Source organism: Mustela erminea, chromosome 6, assembly GCF_009829155.1.
Source record: "Mustela erminea isolate mMusErm1 chromosome 6, mMusErm1.Pri, whole genome shotgun sequence".
Taxonomy (NCBI): Eukaryota; Metazoa; Chordata; class Mammalia; order Carnivora; family Mustelidae; genus Mustela; species Mustela erminea.
Window position 1 is genome coordinate 100,836,943 of NC_045619.1, and position 18,738 is coordinate 100,855,680.

Sequence of the window (18,738 nt, forward strand, 5' to 3'; positions counted from 1 at the left end):
TTTCTGATTAATTAATTTATGCTCTAATCTTAATTATTTCTCTTCTCATGTGTGGCTTATGCTTCCTTTGTTGTTGTTGTTGTTGTTTTGAGTTCTTTAAAGAGTAAAGTTAGTTGGCGAATTCAGGATTTTTCTGTTATTTTTGAGTGAGGCTTGGATGACTATGTATTTCCCCTTTAGGACCACCTTTGCGGTCCCCATCAGGACTGCCTTTGCAGTATCCCATAGGTATTGGACCGATGTGTTTTCATTTTGATTGGCTTCCATGAATTGTTTAAGTTCTTCTTTAATATCCTGGTTGACCCAAGGATTCTTAACCAGGATGGTCTTTAGCTTCCAAGTGTTTGAATTTCTTCCAGTTTTTTTTTTTCTTGTGATTGAGTTCCAGTTTCAAAGCATTGTGGTCTGAGAATATGCAGGGTAGAATCTCAGTCTTTTGGTATCAGTTGAGACCTGATTTGTGACGTAATATGTGGTGTATTCTAGAGAAAGTTCCATGTGCGCTTGAGAAGAATTAGTATTCTGCTGTTTTAGGGTGTAATGTTCTGTATATATCTATGAGGTCCATCTGGTCCAGTGTGTCATTCAAAGCTCTTGTTTCTTTGTTGATTTTCTGCTTAGATGATCCATCACTGAGAGTGGAGTGTTGAGATCTACTATTAATGGGTTATTAATATCTGCTAGTGTTGTGATCTACTATTAATGAGTTATTATCAATATGTCTCTTTATTTTGGTTAACAGTTGGCTTATGCAGTTGGCTGCTCCCATGTTGGGGGCATAGATATTTATAGTTGTTAGATCCTCCTGTTAGATAGACCCTTTAAGAATTATATAGTGTCCTTCTGTATTTTTAACTACAGTCTTTAGCTTAAAATCTAATTCGTCTGATATGAGAATTGCTACTCCAGCAATTTTTGAGGTCTGTTGGCATGAAAAATGGTTCGCCATCTCTTCATTTTCAGTCTGGATGTACCTTTAGGTTCAAAATGAGTCTCTTGTAGACAGGATATGGATGGGTCCTGTCTTTTTATCCAATCTGCAACCCTGTGTTGTTTCATGGGAGCATTTAGGCCATTCATGTTGAGATGATTATTGAAAGATATGATTTTATTGTCATCATATTGCCTGTGAAGTCCTTGTTTCTATAGATTGTATCTGTAAATTTCTGTTCTATATCACTCTTGGGGTCTTTTTCCTTTTGTAGAACTTCCCTTTAGTATTTCTTACAGTGCCGGCTTAGTGGTCATGTATGTTTTCAGTTTCTGCCAGTCCTGGAAGCTCTTATTTCTCCATCCATTCTGAATGACAGCCTTGCCAGATAAAGTATTCTTGGCTACATGTTATTCTCATTTAGTACCATGAATAGTCTTGCCAGCCCTTTCTGTCTTGCCAGGTCTCTGTGGACAGGTCTTACGTTATTTTGATGTTCTTACCTCTGTATGTAAGGAATATCTTCCCCCTAACTTCTCTTAAGATGGTTTCCTTGGTTCTAATATTTGCAAGTTTTACTATTACATGCAGGGGCATTGGTCTTTTATCCTTGATCTTGGGAGGGGTCCTCTCTGCCTCTGTGATGGGAATGCTTGTTTCATTCCCCAGATTGGGGAAGTTCTCAGCTATGATTTACTCAAGTATATCTTTTAGTCTCCTCCCTCTCTTCATCCACCTAGTGATCCCAATAATTCTGACATTGGAACATTTTATGGCATCGACTATTTCTCTAATTCTGTTCTCATGGATTTTAAGGTGTTTGTTCAGGGTTCCTCCTGCTCCTTCTTATCAGTTTGTCTTCTAGATCACTAATTCATTCTTCTGCCTTGTTTGCCCTAGCTGTTAGAATATCTAGTTTACACAGCTTCTCATTTATAGCATTTTTAAGTTCAGTCTGATTAGCTCTCATTTCTGCCCTTAGAGAGTCTATGTTCCTGTTTATGGTTTTCTCCATCCTAACTATTCTCTTCATAACTATTACCCTGAAGTGTATTTCTGACATCTCATATCCATTAGGTCTGTGGGAAAGGCCATTGTCTCTGGTTCTTTCATTTGTTGGGAGTTCTTCCTCCTAGTCATTTCAGTTATGGTTGAGGGGATGTGCAGTCAAAAATATCAACCACAATCCAGGCAAGGAGCACCCTGGGAAAGTTCAGAGCAATTGGAAGCCACCACCAAAACAAAGCAAACAAAAACAAACAAACAAACAAAAAAACCCAGCCAAAATGAAACCCAAGAATAAGATTTACAAAGTACAAAAACAAAAACAAATAAACAAAAAAACTACAAAAAAGGGGGGGGTGAAGGGAAGGGACCTATAATCCCTTGATGTGGGTGAGGTAGGGTGTTTCAGTTCTTCCTGGGTGTATTTTGTTCTCTTTGTTAGAGAATACTACTTCACAGCAATACAGGGAAATTAAAACTGGTGTGTATATATAAAGGTAGTATTGAATATGGAAAAAAAGGACTACATTTTATCTGTATATACATAAAAAAAGAATAAGATAAAAAAAGTGCATGTGTGGAAAAGTTCACGTTAAAAAGTTACCATGGAATACGTTGTATTAAACATCTAGTTGAAATGATAAATAGGTGAAGAAGAAGGAGAAAAAGAAGAGGAGGAGGAGGAGGAAACATAAGAAAGAATTTAAAAAAAAAAAAAAAGAGTGGTATCTAAGAAATACACAGGCTGTGAGGCAACACCAGAAGCTTAATATACTATTTCCCCCTGGTTTTGGGGTTTTACAGTTTCATGGGGACTCTGTGGTTGTTGTCCTCTTGTTCTTCCAGCTTGTCTTCTGGGGAGGGGCCTGACACATTGTTTTTCAGTCAGTCCTGCTTGGGTGGAGTTGCCCTGCTCCCTCTCAAGGGGCTGGACTCCGTGGAAATTTCTTTTGGGCTTTTGTTCTCTGGTGGCTTTTAGCAGATTTTTGGAGGGTCAGAGCATATGAAAATGTCCATACCTAGACTTCCACCACAGAGGAGAGAAACCATAGTCCTTTCCTCTCTAGATCCTCCAGAACACGCAGTCTCCCCCTCTGTGAGTACCACTGAAAACTGCAGCTTCCCACAGGTGGTGTATGCCCCCAGCAATCCTCTCAGCAGTAGACCCCAGCCCCCATTTATCTCTGCTCCCTGTGCCTCCAAAGCCATAAGTGATCCCAGTCTGGGTGAGCCCAGGCCAGTGGTGGTGGTGGCTGCCTCCTCCCCGCCCCAAATCTGCAGGCTTAGATCTGTGCCTGTAGCCGCCTGATTCTAGTATTTGCCCCTTAAGCCCCTGTATTCTGTTTGAACCCTGTTATCAGTTTCTTCCTATCCTACTGCCACTGCTCTGCAAGCTATCCCTGGCCTCCAGCATAGGATACTTTTGCACTGAGGTATTACTTTCCAGTGGCTAGCTTCTGGTGGTCCACTCCCCACTCTGTTTATCCTCCAACATTTGTCCATGCAATCCCAACTCCATCCTTCATACCTCAGGACTGATGACCCTCTGCCCCCATAGAGATCCAAACATATAATCTTACATCTCAGGCTGATTTCGTGGGTGTTCAGAGTGACTTGGTAGATGTCTAGCTAAATTCAGGGGACCAGTTGAAACAGAGACCACACTCCTCCACCATCTTGCCAAGGACCAGCATAATGTTTATGAGATTCATCCATATTGTAGCATATAGCAGTATTTCATTCCTTTTTATTGCCAAATAGCATTCTGTTGTATGGATACAACATTTTACCCTCAGTTTCATTGAGATATAGTTGACACAGAACATGATATAATTTTAAGGTATACAGCGTATTGATTGGATGCATTTATAAGTAGCAAAATGATTACTACTGTAGTATGAGCTACCACCTTCATCCCGTCACATATTTGCCTTTCTTTTGTGTGGCAAAAATGTTTAAAATCTATTTTTTAGTAACATTCAAGTATATATAATATTATTAGTGATAATCACTATGCTGTATATTAGACTATTAATCTCACAACTGGAAATTTGTACCATTTGACCAATATCTTCCCATTTCCCCCACTCCCAACCCTTAGTAACCATGCCTCTACTCTCTGTTCCTTAATTTGTCATTTTTTGATTCCACACATAAGTGATGTCATACAGTATTTATCTTTCTCTACCTGACTTATTTCACTTAGCCTAATGCCCTCAGTGTCCATCCAAATGGCTGCAAATGGCAGGATTTACTTCTTTCTCATGTTTGAATAATATTCCATTGTATATTTATACCATATCTTCCTTATCCATCATCTGTTGATGGACACTTAGGTTGTTTCTCTATCTTGGCTATTGTGAATAATGCTGCAATGAATATGGTAGTGCAGATATTCCTACAATATTCTAATACATATGAAACCAGAAGTGGTAATACTGGATCATATCATGGTTCTATTTATAATTCTTTGAGGAACCTCCACACTTTTCCATAGGGGCTATACAAATTGCATTCTTACCAATAGTGTACTAGGGTTCCCTTTTCTTCATATCCTTGTCAATAGTTGTTATCGCTCGTCTTCTTGATATAACCTTAATTATAACAGGCTTGAGGTGATATCTCATTGTGCTTTTTCCCCCCTGATAATTAGTGATGTCAAGCACCATTTCATTGCTCTCTGTGTATCTTTGGAGATTATTCAGTTCCTCTGCCTATTTTTTAATTGGGTTATTAGGGATTTTTTGCTATTGAGTTGTATTCATTCTTTATATTTTTTATGTATTAATTCCTTATCAGATATGTGTTTTGTAAGTGCTTTCTTAGGAAGCAGAAAGCTTTATTTATTTATTCATTCATTCATTCATTTATTTATTTTTATTTTTAAAAAAGATTTTATTTATTTATTTTGACAGAGAGAGAGAGAGAGCGAGCGCACAAGCAGGGGGAGCAGCAGGCAGAAGGAGAGGGAGAAGCAGGTTCCCTACAGGGATCCAGATGCAGGACTCATCCCAGGACCCTGGGATCATGACCTGAGCTGAAGGCAGTTGCTTAATCAACTGAGCCCCCGGGTGCCTGACTAGAAAGGTTTTAAATTTGATGTAAGTGGGCTTGTTTATTTTTGCTTTTGCTTCTGTGCTTTTGCTCTCATACCCAGGAAATTATTGCTGACACCAATGTCAGGGAGTTTTATCCCTATGTTTTTTTCTTGGAGTTTTATAGTTTCAGGTCTTCTTAAAGTCTTTAATCTATTTTGAGGTTTTTTTCTTTCTTATTAGTGGTATAAGATAAGGGTAAGAACCACATTCTTCCACTTGTGATTATCCACTTTCCCAACACCATTTTGAAGGGACTATTGAATCTCCTTTGAGTATTGTTGGCTCCCTTGTCAAATATATGTTGACCAGGGAACATGGGTGGCTCAGTGGGTTAAAGCCTCTGCCTTCGGCTCAGGTCATGATCCCAGGGTCCTGGGGTTGAGCCCCGTATTGGGCTCCCTGCTCAGCAGGAGTCTGCCCTCCCCGCCTCCCCGCTCATGCTCTGTGTCAAGTAAATAAAATATATTAAAAAAAATATTTGTTGACCATATATGCAAGAGTTTCTGGGTTTCCATTTCTGCTCCACTGATCTATGTGTCTATTTTTATGCACACTGTTTTCATTACTGTGGCTTTGTAGTATGATTTGAAATCAGGAAATGTTATGTTTCAGTTTTTTTCTTTTTTCCAGGATTGCTTTCACTGTTTAGAGTCTTTTCTTGTGCCATACAAATTTAATTTTATTTTTTAAAATTTTTGTGAAAAATGTCATTGGGATTTTGATAAGGATTGCATTGAATCTATAGGTGGTTTTGGGTAATATAGACATTTTAACAATGTTAATGTTCCTTATCCATGAACACAAGGTATCTTCCCATTGGTTTGTATCCTCCTTATTTTTTTTTATCAAAATCTTGTAGTTTTCAGTGCAGTTATTTTGCCTCTTTGTTAGATTTATTCCTAATTATTTTAGTGTTTTTGATGCTATTATGAATGGATTTGTTTTCTTTATTTCTTTTTCTGGTGTTTTGTTGGTGGCCTATAGAAACAAAATGATTTTCTCTATGATAATTGTATCCTGCAATTTTATTGAATATATTGATTAGTTCCAAAAGTTTTTTGATGGAGTGCTTGGGATTTTTTTTTTTTTAATATGGGATCATATATGCAAACAAAAGCAATTTTACTTCTTCCTTTGCTGTTTGGATGACTTTCATTTCTTTTTCTTCCCTGATTGCTCTAGCAAAGGCTTCTAGTGCTATGCCAAATAGAAGTGGTCAGAGTGGGCATCTTTGTCTGGTTCTGATTTTAGAGAAAAAACTTTCACCTATTCACCATTGAGTATGTTGTACTTTGTCAGATGCTTTTTCTACATCTATTGAGATGATCATATGATTTTTATCTTTTATTCTATTAATATGGTATATTACATTTATTGATTTACATATGTTGAACCATCCTTATATCTCAGGTATTATTCCCATTTAATCATGGTGAATGATTTTTTAAAATGTGCTGTTAATTTGGTTTGCTATATTTTGTTGAGTATTTTTGTATCTATATTCATTATATTATATTATAATGGGCTATAATTTTCTTTTCTTGTAGTATCCTTATCTGGCTGTGGTATCAGAGTAATCCTATCCTCATAAAATGAGTTTGGGGAGTATTTCCTCCTTTCCAGTTTTTTAAAAAGGTTTCAGGATTGCCATTAGTTCTTTAAATGTTTGGAATAATTCACTAGTGAAACCTTCTGGTCCTTGGCTTTTCTTTTTTGAGAGATCTTTTTTATTACTGATTCAATCTCTTTACTTAAAAGTGGTCTGTTCAGATTTTCTATTCATTTTTTAAAAGATGTTATTTGTCTGAGAGAGAGAGCATAAGCAAAGGGGAGGGACAGAAGGAGAGGGAGAAGCAGGCTCCCTGCTGAGCAGCCTGATGCGGGCTTCAATCCCAGGATCCTGGGATCATGACCTGAGCAAAGGGCTGATGCCCAACCGACTTCAGTCTTCATGGATTCCATGTTTCTAAGAACGTATTTCTTCCAGGTTATCCAGCTTGTTGGTGTATAATTTTTCATAGTAGTCTCTCATGATCCTTTGTATTTCTGTGGTATCAGTTATAGGGTCTCCTCTTTAGTTTCTGGTTTCATTTATTTTAGTACTCTCTGCATTTCTGTGTTACTCTAGCTAAAAGTTTGTTGATTTTTTAAAAAAGATTTTATTTATTTATTTGACAGAGAGAGAGAGAGACAGTGAGAGAGGAAACATAAGCAGGAGGAGTGGGAGAGGGAGAAGCATGCTTCCCACAGAGTGGGGAAGCCCCACGTGGGGCTCAATTCTTGGACCCTAGGATCATGACCTGAGCTGAAGACCGACACTTAATGACTGAGCCACCCAGGTACCCCATTGATTTTTTTTTTTTAGTCTAAAAATTTCAGCTCTCACTTTTAATGATCTTTTATATTTTTGGTCATGGAGCCCAATGTGGGGCTCAAACTCATGAACCTGAGATCAAGACTTGACCTGAGATCAAGTTTCAGATTTAACCAACTGAGTCCCCCAAGGTGCCCCTGCTCAGTCTTTATTTCATATATTTGTCTGGTCTTTGTTAATTCCTTTCTGCTAATTGGGCTTGATTTGTTCTTTTACTAGTTCCATGAGGTGTAAATTGAGGTCTTCAAGCTACTTTTTGTTTCTTGAGGTAGTCAGGAATCATTATAAACTTCATTCCTAGAACTGCCTTTAGGGGCACCTGGTCGGTGGTGTCTACTTTTGGCTCAGGTCATGATCCCTAGATCCAGGGATTGAGCCCCTCTTTGGGTTCCCTGCTCAGTGGGGATTCTGCTTCTCCTTCTGCTGCTCCCCCTGCTGTGCTCTCTTTCTCTTACTCTCTCTCAAATAAATAAATAAAATATTTAAAAAAACTGCCTTTGCAGTCTCCCATAAGTTTTGAAATGTTGTGCTTTCATTTTCATTTGTTTGAATTAGATTTTTTCATTTTTTTTCTTTTCTTTTTTTAGAGAGCGAGCGAGAAAGCACATGCACACGTGTGCATGCAACTTGTTGAGTAGGTGGGCAGAGGGAGAGGAAGAGAAAGAATCTTAAGAAGGTTCCACTCCCAGCTTGGACCTGACACCAGGCTCGATCTCACAAGCTTGAGATCATGACTAAGCTGAAATCAAGAGTCAAACACATTACCAGCTGAACCAGATAGGCACCCCTGTCTTTTTATCGTCTTAACTACACCTTAGGCACATCTTTTCATTTGGCTCAGTAAACTTTCTAGAGCAGAGTTTCTCTCATGTATTTGAAATCATGTTTGTTTTCCAGGAACACAGAATATGCCAGGTGTAGTTTATTTTTTCCTGTTCTAGGTGGGATTTATATATCCTCTAAGATTCCTAAGTCCTTTTAATAAAGAATACATAGTACTTTAGAAAAGATGTAGTTTCTAGGGTCACTTTGAGAGTTTGTGGGTAAGTAATATTGTTGCTATGGAAATACTTTGTTTGTGACAGTGTTGAAAAATATATGTGTTGTCAAATCTATAATTTTACTTCCTCCCACTTCCAACTTAACATAGTAGTATTTCATTCAAGATCACCAAATATATATGTGTGTGTACATATGTGTGAGTGTATATATACTTAAAATAATATTGTAGCTTAAGGAAGAAGGCAGGTGAAGGGCCATATTTTGGAAGCTAGAATTTAAGAAGGATCTCTAAGCTACTGGATACTTGTTTTTGTGATCTCAGGCTGCTGTAGCAAAATACCATAGATTAGTGGCTTAAACAACAGGAATTTTTATCTCACAGTTCTAGAGGCTGGGACGTTTGAGATTACAATGCCAGCATGGCTGTAGGACACAACATTCAGTCCATGATGGCACTGTAAAAGAGGACAGGGAACCTGATGATGTCTTTACCACAGAATGTTACATTTTCTTTTCCATTGCCTTATAAGCTTATTTTCTCTCATCTAGGAAGATTTGGGGGTTTAATCAGCAGCTCCACCATCCCTTTCTCAACCCCAAAACAAAAATTTGTGGTAAACAAATTTTGATTTGTTTACCTGTCTTTACATACAGTATACATACATTGTGTACATTAAAAGCATTAGTTCAGGGGCGCCTGGCTCAGTCGTCTGCCTTTGGCTGAGATCATGATCCCAGGGTCCTGGGACTGAGCCTCACCTTGGGCTCTGTGCTCAGAAGGGAGCCACCTTCTCTCTTTCACTCTCCCTCTGTGCTCTTTCAAATAAATTAATAAAATCTTTTTTTAAAAAAAGCTTTAGCTCATTGCTCGCATTATCTTTTGTCATCTTGCATACAACTTACTCAGTTCAGAGACATTTTTAAGGCATAATTTACCTCAAGCATGTAACATGTAATTTGAAATATAACACCTCTCCCTAAAAAAAAAGAAGAATAAAGAAAGAAAGATGGAGCATAACAAATAGCATGGAGGACATGGGGACTTAGAGTGGAGAAGGGAGTTGGGGGAAATTGGAAGGGGAGGTGAACCATGAGAGACTATGGACTCTGAAAAACAATCTGAGGGTTTTGAAGGGACGGGGGGTGGGAGGATGGGGTACCAGGTGGTGGGTATTATAGAGGGCACGGATTGCATGGAGCACGGGGTGTGGTGCAAAAATAATGAATACTGTTATGCTGGAAATAAAAAAAAAAAGAAAGAAAGATGGAGTGTGTATTAAATTTTTATTAAGCATAATGATTATTCTTTTAGGGCATTGCTAAACTTTTTGTTTGAATGAATAAAAACAAATTGAGAAATTTCACATGACACACTAATCTAGTGATCTCAACATACTTCATGGAAATTTCTACTGGCTGTTTTTGGGTGTTGCTTTCCCAATTTCCTTTTGTCTTTGCTCTGTTTCTCAGAGTGAATCAAAGGAAACTTGTCTTTGAAAAGACTTCTTCTTTTGACTCGTCTTTTATGTAGAGAACTTTCTGCTCTTACCAGAATAAGTAAGATTAATGTTCAATCTCAAGTATTTCTGAGGGTATACTCCTTACCCACAGAAATATACACTTGGGGCAAAATCAGAAGAGGCTTCTCATTCTCCCAACCACTGGACAGGAAGAGAATTAACCCACAATGGGTCAAGAAGAACCTCAAAATAAACGTGAGTACATTCTCTCCTCTCAGTTTTAAAGAAGCAAATGTAATTATGACTAAGATTTAAAAATATAAATTAATGGTAGTTATAGTTCTGAAGATTGAAGATGATGATAAGGAGGAGTTAGAAGAAATGACAATGACTTTGCTGAGGAGAAAGGTCATAGATAAACTCAAGTATGTTGGGTAAGAGAAACTTCTTTGTGAAACATACATTGGGCCAAGACAAGAGATAAATTATGCAAAAGAAAAATAAGATGGAAAGAAAGAGAGCAATTTGGGAAGATTCTTTTAAAGGTAGGAGGAGGAAGGAAGATAGACAAAACACACCAACTAAGGTTCACAGTTTACCTGAGGCTCTGACTTTATCCCATTTTATGCTGTACTTAAGGGTCACAATGTATTTGTATTACAAGAATATTAAATAATATTTTTGAGGAATAGAACAAATATTATTATTTCTATGAAAGGATATTCATTGCAGTACTTTTAGAAACAGAAAAAAACACCAGAAACCAGTACTTGCTTGTATATTACTAATAGTACACATTCTAAATGATGGTGAATCTCTGTGATGGAATTCTGCACAGTGATTCAAATAATCCTATATATTAGTAGGTGTTGACAGAGAAAGTCTCCAAGACATATTGTTACATAAAAAGCTGTTTCAGGACCAGGGTACACTGTGGTCCCATTGAAGTTTGCCATGGTAGAGTGATGAGGTGAAGTAAAACATTAATTTTAATTATTTTAATTTTAATTATTAATTTTAAAATTATATATTTCTACAAGTACTGCAATGAATATCCTTTCATAGAAATAAGTTCAATTTTTCTACATGATAGAGCTCTAGAACTGATATTGTTGTGATAAATATGATGCACTTAGAAGTTGATAAGTGTTGCTAACTTGGTCTGTCTAAAAGCTTTTTAGCATAAACTATATGCTAACACCAAGAGAGTTTATTTTTCCTCAGTCTTGCTGATACTATATATTTTCTATTTTCTTTTAAAAATCTCATATGTGAAAAATTATACCATAATATTTTAGTTTGCATTTCTTTGAGCATACTTTTCTGTTTAATGATCATTCATAGTTTCAGCAAACTAAATTTTCAGCAAATTTCCTGGTCAAACTTTTGCTCAGTTTTTAAGTTGCTTTTTGAAATTCTCTATACAGTCTAGACATTAATATTGTGACAAAATTTTCTTTCATATGTCCCTTGTGTTTTAACATTATTTGTGTCATATAGATGTTTTAATCTTTATGGAGCCAAATTATCCATTTTCTTTTTTTAATGATCTTTGAGTTTTCTGTCTTATAAAAAGCCTTTCCATTAAAAAAAGGTTATATTTTTATGTATGTATGTATGTATGTATGTTTTTATCAGTAAATTCTAAAACTGATTTATTCAGGAGGAAATCTTTAAGCTCTCCTCTAGATCTAAAATATTGTGGATGAGCTCATATCTAGCTTGCATCTCAGTAGAATATCTTCCCCAGTTCTTGTGGCAGAGAAGACAATGTATTTATCTTTCCTTTTGCCCTAGTCAGAGGCCAGCATTCCCAGATGATCCCTTGGGCCATTGCTGTTTTTTACATCTCAGTTCTCAGTGCTTGTTTTATTGCAAACTGTTTGGGTAAGTTATTAGCAGAAATGGAACTCTGTGAATTTCCCCAAACAACATTCATGAAGTTCCTCTAAGTCTTTTGTTATTTTGATTCCCCATCCCAACATTTCAATCCATACTGCTTTTCAGGGTCTTGAATTTAAAATTCAGAGCTACATTTTTAACCTTCTGTCCTTTGATGGTGCTGTCTTATGTCAGGGAATGAAAGCTGGAAGTTAAACCCTTTCTTAGACCTATGAAGGTTGGTGGCTGAAGTAAATCATTCCCTAGTTTTGACAGAGATTATAAGGGGCTGTATCTTATCAGTAAAGAATAACCAGCAAAAAACCAACTTTCAGATAGACTGTAGTCTGGCTTTGAAAAGAACAGTTGAAAGACTTGTTCTTTCTAGTAGCAAGACCTTATATAAAATTCTTATAATTACAATAATATAGTATAGGTTCAAGTACAGACAAATAGACCAGAGGAAAGGAATAGAGAGCTTAGTTACAGATCCTGCATATATGAACTGTTTATATAAAACAGAAGGGGATACTGCAGGTATAGGGAAAGGACAATTTTTTTCAATCAATGAAGACCATTGATTATCCTCATTCAAAAAATGAAATCTGTCCCCTGTATATCATGTATAAAAGCAACCTGACATGAATTATTGGCCAAATGTGAAAAGCAAATCAATAATGCTTTTTAGAAGATAAATGGAGAATATATTCATATCCTCAAGTCAGGGAATGATTTCTTAAGTCATAAAATGTGCTAGCCAGTGAAGAAAATATTGACCAATTATACTACATTAAAGTAAGAATTAGTGTACAACAAAAATACCAAGAAACAAAGCAGCCATAGAAGGTGTTTGTAATGCATATAATTGATAAAAAATTAATGTACAGTATATATAAACAATTCTTTCAAAACAATAGGAAAAAGTCCTGATAATACAGCAGAAAAATAGGCAAAATTTTGAATAGGCAGTATAGAAAAGAAAAATTGAAATGTTTAATGAACACATAAAAAATGTCAAGCTCATTAGTTTTCAGGGAAATGAAAATTCAACTCACAAAATGAGATACCGTTGCAAACATACCAGGATGGCAATAATTAAAAATTCTAGTGCTACTAAGTATTGATGATGATGTGGAGCAACTGAAACTCCAATGAACTGCTGCTTATGGGAGCATAGAGCAGTACAACCACTTTGGGAAACTTTGCCACTATCATAGTTGGCAATATGCGTATTCTATTACCAGCAATTCCACTCCTAGGAATATAGCCTATAGAAATGCATGCTCATGTGCTCTAGGATGCATGGTCAAAAATGCTTAGAATGGTATCATTCATAATACTCAAACGCTGGAAGCAAAGCAAATGTCTACCAGAAGAAGGCTATACGTTTTAGTGCATTAAGACAGTAGATCACATTATAGTAATGAAAATGAATGGATTATAGTTGTATGTAACAATAAAAATAAATTTCAGAAATAACACGAGCAAAAGACAGAACCAAAAGAATGCATATTTTATCATTTTATTTATATTATGTTCAAAAGCAGGTGAATCTGATCTGTAGGGTTTAGGGATATGTTATCAAGGGGTAAAATTTGAAGCAAAGCACAAAATGATTGGTTTAAAAACCATGGTATAGTTACCTTTAAGAAAGAGGAAGTGGGTTGTATTTGGGATGTGAAGGCCACCTGAGGTGTTGGCAATGTTATGTTGCTTAAGCCAGATTGTTGTTACCTGGAGTGTTCACTTTATAATAATTTGATAAACTGTACATTTGTGTTTTTCACTTCTTTGCACTTGATTATGTTTCAAAGTAAAAATATTTATTTATTTATTTATTATTTATTTTGGGAAGAGAGAAAGGGAGAGCGAGTATGTGAATGGGATGGGCAAGGGGCGGTGGGAGAGAGAGAGAGAGAGAGTATCTTAAACAGGCTCCATGCACAGCACAGAGCCCAATGTGGGGTTTGATTTCACAACCCTGAGACTATGACCTGAGCCAAAATCAAGAGTTAGACGCTCAACCAACTGAGCCACCCAGGTTTCCCTCAAAGTAAAAATATTTAAAAGATAAGTGAATGTATCTGGCTGATAATACTTGGCAGAACTATCCCAGTATTCTCTAAAAATTTCCACTCTAAAACAGATTCTGATAGAAAAATATGCTTAAAAGCATATATACCTAAAGGTTTGCAGAACTACTCCCATAAACCACAAAATGGATAACAATAATAAAATATTAATTTTTGACAATTCATTTCAACCTATTCACCTGGGACTGGAACAGAAGAACTGGGTAATAAGAATAAGGGTTAGTTACCTTAACTCTTAGGAGAAGAAAGGGACCAGAGTGGCCAGCTCCCATTTCCCTAAGTAAATGATTATATAGGAAAAGAAAACTAACTCTTTTCCCCTTTGACAGTAACTCATCACAACATTCTACGCTGCAGGAGAGAAGCAAGAGTGTTCAAGTTACCAGAGTACCACATGAAGCTGACATGCACCAGAGAGAAATCAAAATTGAAAGGTAGATAGAAAAGAGCATAGGAGAATTTCTTTCTTACTTCCATTTCCTTTCTTTTTAAATTAACATTTCATTTTATTTTATTTTTTCAGTGTTCCAAGAGTCATTGTTTATGCACCACATGCACCACACCCAGTGCCCCATGCAATATGGGCCCTCCTTAATACCCACAAACAGGCTCACCTAACCCCCCACCCCCTTCCCCTCTAAAACCCTCAGTTTGTTTCTCAGAGTTCACAGTTTCTCATGGTTCATCTCCCCCTCTGATTTTCCCCAATTCACTTATCCTTTCCTTCTCCTAATCTCCTCCATGTTATTCCTTATGCTCCACAAGTAAATAAAACCATATGATAATTGACTCTCTCTGCTTGACTTATTTCACTCAGCATAATCTCTTCCAGTTCCGTCCATGTTAATACAAAGGTTGGGTATTCATCCTTTCTGATGCAGTCTTAATATTCCATTATATATATGGACCATATCTTCTTTATCCATTCATCTGTTAAAGAGCATTTTGGCTCTTTCCATGATTTGGCGATTGTGGCCATTGCTGCTATGAACATGGGGGTACAGATGGCCCTTCTTTTCACTATGTCTGTATCTTTGGGGTAAATACCCAGTAGTGCAATTGCAGGGTCATAAAGTAGCTACTTTTAATTTCTTGAGGAATCTCCACACTGTTTTCCAAAGTGGCTGCACTAACTTGCATTCCCACCAATAGTGTAAGAGGGTTCCCCTTTCTCCACATCCTCTCCAACACACGTTGTTTCCTGTCTTGTTAATTTTGGCCATTCTAACTGTGTAAGGTGGTATCTCAATGTGGTCTTGATTTGAATTTCCCTGGTGGCTAATGATGATGAACATTTTTTTCATGTGTCTTTGGAGAACTTCATTTTTTGACGTGATTATCTATTTTTTGAGTCAGCCCTTTGTCTGTAGTGTCATTTGCAAATATCTTCTCCCATTCCATGGGTTGCCTCTTTGTTTTGTCTTACTTCCATTTCCATTCAGATTCATAGTCCAATTTAAAGTAACCAGTAGTAAATGAGGAGAGATTAAAACAACAGGAGTATCTGGTACAAGAGTAAACATCAATAAATAGAAATAGATTTCTCATGTCTGTAATTAGTTGAATAACTGGAGAATATAAAACACATTTAGGATCCATTTCTGGTACCCAAAACATAACATTAGTTTAATTCCATTTTCTTTTGATTTAGGCATATCTTAAGGACTTCCCTCCTAGAATATACAGCTTTTCCAAAGTGACTTTGTCTCTTATATTTTGCTGGAATCTGTAAAATCCCCCATCCTTTGGGAGGATGGGCAAATGCTTGAGAGTTCTAGTAGGTTCTCTACCCTCTTTAGATAAAATTACCTGCAAAAGGCTTTATTCTAGAAGCACTTCAAAAATAGAAGTAAATACATGTAGGGACATTGAAAAATGATGTTGTCTTCTAAGAGAATATCTTGTAATTTCCATATAAGTCACTACGTGATTCAGATACTTTTGCTCAGAAATATTTAGAAATGCAATTTTCAGGCTTTTTTTAAAAGGGGGAACAAAATGATATTGGTAATCTTGGTATTATTTCCAAAAAATATTAACTGGAATAACTATGCAATCTCTTAGAGATAAAATGCTCCTTTGCAACTGATTCTCATTTCAATTTTCTCATGAGGGACCACCTGGAATTGCTGTCCTTTTGGCTGGAGAGCATTCCAGTCCAACTGCTATTTTCCTCTTAATGACAATAAGACATGGGATAAGAGCGAAAGGAACTGCATGAGGATGGGGGCTCATCTGGCCACCATCAGCACAGAAGCTGAGCTGGTATGTTGGAAGACTCAAATCCATCTCTCTGCTCTTTGAATCTCTTTGCAGAGAAAGAGGAATTTCTTTATTCTGCCTCTATGCCTTTGCTTCATTCTGTTTTATCTTCTTTGCTCATTTTTCTTCATCTGGCCAACTTTTGGTCTTTCCAGATTTGATTCACATGTTATTTCCTCCAGAAAACTACCCTGACCACCTTCCCTATGCCATCCTCCCTGTTCTAATTTGGAGAGACACCTGTGGTACTTTGTGCACTGTGTGGTCATGGCACTTACACTGTACTGAGATTATCTATTCACTGCTCCCTGTCTGCCAATGACTCTCCTTTGCAGAGGTCTGTGGCTGTGCTCTCCTAATCTTTGCATCTCCAAAGTCCTGCACAGTGCTAGGGACACTGGATAGGTCTTGATAAATGTTTGGTGAGTGAGTGAATAAATGAATGGTTAAGCAGGACTGAAATAGCTTCTCAGGAGAAGTAATAAGAAATACAATTCAGTCGCATGGTTTTAACTCTAAGTAAAAAAAAATTCTTAAGTTTAACTCAGTTCTTTAAAGCACTTTAAAGCACTTCTTTTTTTAATTTTTAAATTTTTTAAAAGCACTTTAAAAAAAGATTTTATTTATTTATTTATTTGACAGACAGGGATCACAAGTAGGTCGAGAGGCAGGCAGAGAGAGGGAGAAGCAGGCTCCCCGCTGAACAGAGAGCCCGATGTGGGGCTTGATCCCAGGACCCAGGGATCATGACCTGAGCTGAAGGCAGAGGCTCTAACCCACTGAGCCACCCAGGCGCCCCTTTTTAAAGCACTTCTTAAAACAAATTTCCTCTTGTAATATACTTCTATATATATATACATACATACATACATATACATACACACACACTATATGCATATATATATATAGTATATATGTAACTCATATTCTACTCTTTTCTTAGGGAGGTTTCCCAGAGGATTCTGTCACCATGGCTTTGCAATCTGTAGGTTCACCAACTCTTTGAATAAAATGGAACTTAATTTAATACACACATGCATAAAGAAGGCAATTTTAAAAATGAAATTTTAAAAAAATTTGATCCTATTAAACATTGTGCTAAGTGATTTGCAAGTGTGATCTCACTTACTCATCACAGTAACTGTGCAGTAGTAGAGTGGTCCTTTTGGAGATGAGAAATTTTGGGTTTGGTGAGATTAGAGCACTTACTACATTACACGATAAATGGCAGAGGCAGGATTTGAAAGCACATTTGTCTGATGACACTGCTTTTGTGCTTAGCTAATAATCCATCTGACCATTTCTCTCTTTTCCTAATAGCTTTTCCTAACATAACATAATATTATTTCCTAACATAACATAATGTTATTATGTTAGCTGTTATGTTACCTAACATAATAGCTATCAAATGATAAATGCAAATATACTTATAAAAATTATAATTTTTATAAAATTTTTATGTAATTATACAAAATTTATATTTTATGCAGAACTTTATTTCTCAATTTTTGGATAGACGATTTTCATATTTCCTGGGATTTATAGATGAGAATCATGGAGGCCAATCCTTGGTGAACAAGACAGCATTTTACCCACATAATTTGTGAGTATGTCGACTGGGGTGTAAGAGCTTTATAGGCAAAGCTGGGAAGATAGCAAGCAGAATTCATTTGGGCTGCAGTATACTGATGTAGGAATGCTTACTTAGAATAGAGCACTATGTGTTGAGTAACCCCTATACTAATATACTATGATACTTCTATTAGTGCACTCCGTATTTTTCACCAAAGACATTTTCCCTGCATGTCCCCTGACCTACACACACACACACTCACACACACACACATATAATATAAATAAATATAAATATAAATATAAATATAAATACAAATATAAATATAAATATAAATATAAATATATATATTTTTTCTTTCATTTCAGATTATGGCATGAGGGTGAACCCAAAAATCAGGAAGAAAATTGTATTGTCCTTGTTAATGTCCAAGACAAATGGACATGGAATGATTCTCCTTGTAACTTTGAGACAAAAAGTATTTGTAAATTACCTGGAGCAGCATTCAACTAGAAACCTCCAAAGAAGTCCTTGCGATGGGGACAGAAAAGAAGAACCAATTAGACTAGGGAAGAATGTACCTGCACCATTGGAACAGAGAAAACCTGCTGAGAAAATAGAAAAATTTCAGTTATGATGGCCTTATTTATTTTTGTTCTATTCATTCAAGATACTATGTTTTTGTGTGGTATGGTGGCAGGAGTCATCTTTTGTGTGAGAATCCATTTTCATTAACATTGCTTTCTTGATAGTATATCAGAGTAGTTCCTTTTCAGTTGGTGTGCATTGATGACATATCAACCAGAATGGCTCAAGATGATGCCATCTCTTAGTCATTACTTTCCTCTGCTCAGATTTTTACAGTGTGGGGTATTCCAACTGGTAGTGGAATGCCATTATTTTGGCCCCAGTTACGACAAACTCTTTAAATTTTTTTAAAGATTTATGTATTTATTTGAGAGAGGGAGAGAGAGAATCTCAAGCAGATTCCCCACTAAGCACAGAGCCTGATGTGGGGCGCAACATGGGGTTCAATCTCACAACCCTGAGATCATGACC

General features: G+C 36.6%; 1 protein-coding gene across 3 annotated transcripts; it reads left to right on the top strand.

The window, feature by feature from the left end:
* Positions 1-9,852: 9,852 nt before the first annotated feature.
* On the top strand, positions 9,853-18,433 carry LOC116594040 (C-type lectin domain family 4 member D-like). Of its 3 annotated transcripts, XM_032348886.1 has the most exons (6): positions 9,854-10,125; positions 11,668-11,757; positions 14,174-14,278; positions 15,958-16,109; positions 17,597-17,709; positions 18,048-18,433. In XM_032348886.1, the coding sequence occupies exons 1-6, from the start codon at positions 10,098-10,100 to the stop codon at positions 18,190-18,192; spliced, it is 633 nt and encodes a 210-aa protein (XP_032204777.1). In that variant the 5' UTR covers positions 9,854-10,097; the 3' UTR covers positions 18,193-18,433. The 3 variants fall into 3 exon arrangements, with proteins under 3 accessions (XP_032204779.1, XP_032204778.1, XP_032204777.1); XM_032348888.1 differs by lacking the exon at positions 14,174-14,278 and having other exon boundaries at positions 9,853-10,125; XM_032348887.1 differs by lacking the exon at positions 11,668-11,757 and having other exon boundaries at positions 9,853-10,125.
* Positions 18,434-18,738: the final 305 nt, after the last annotated feature.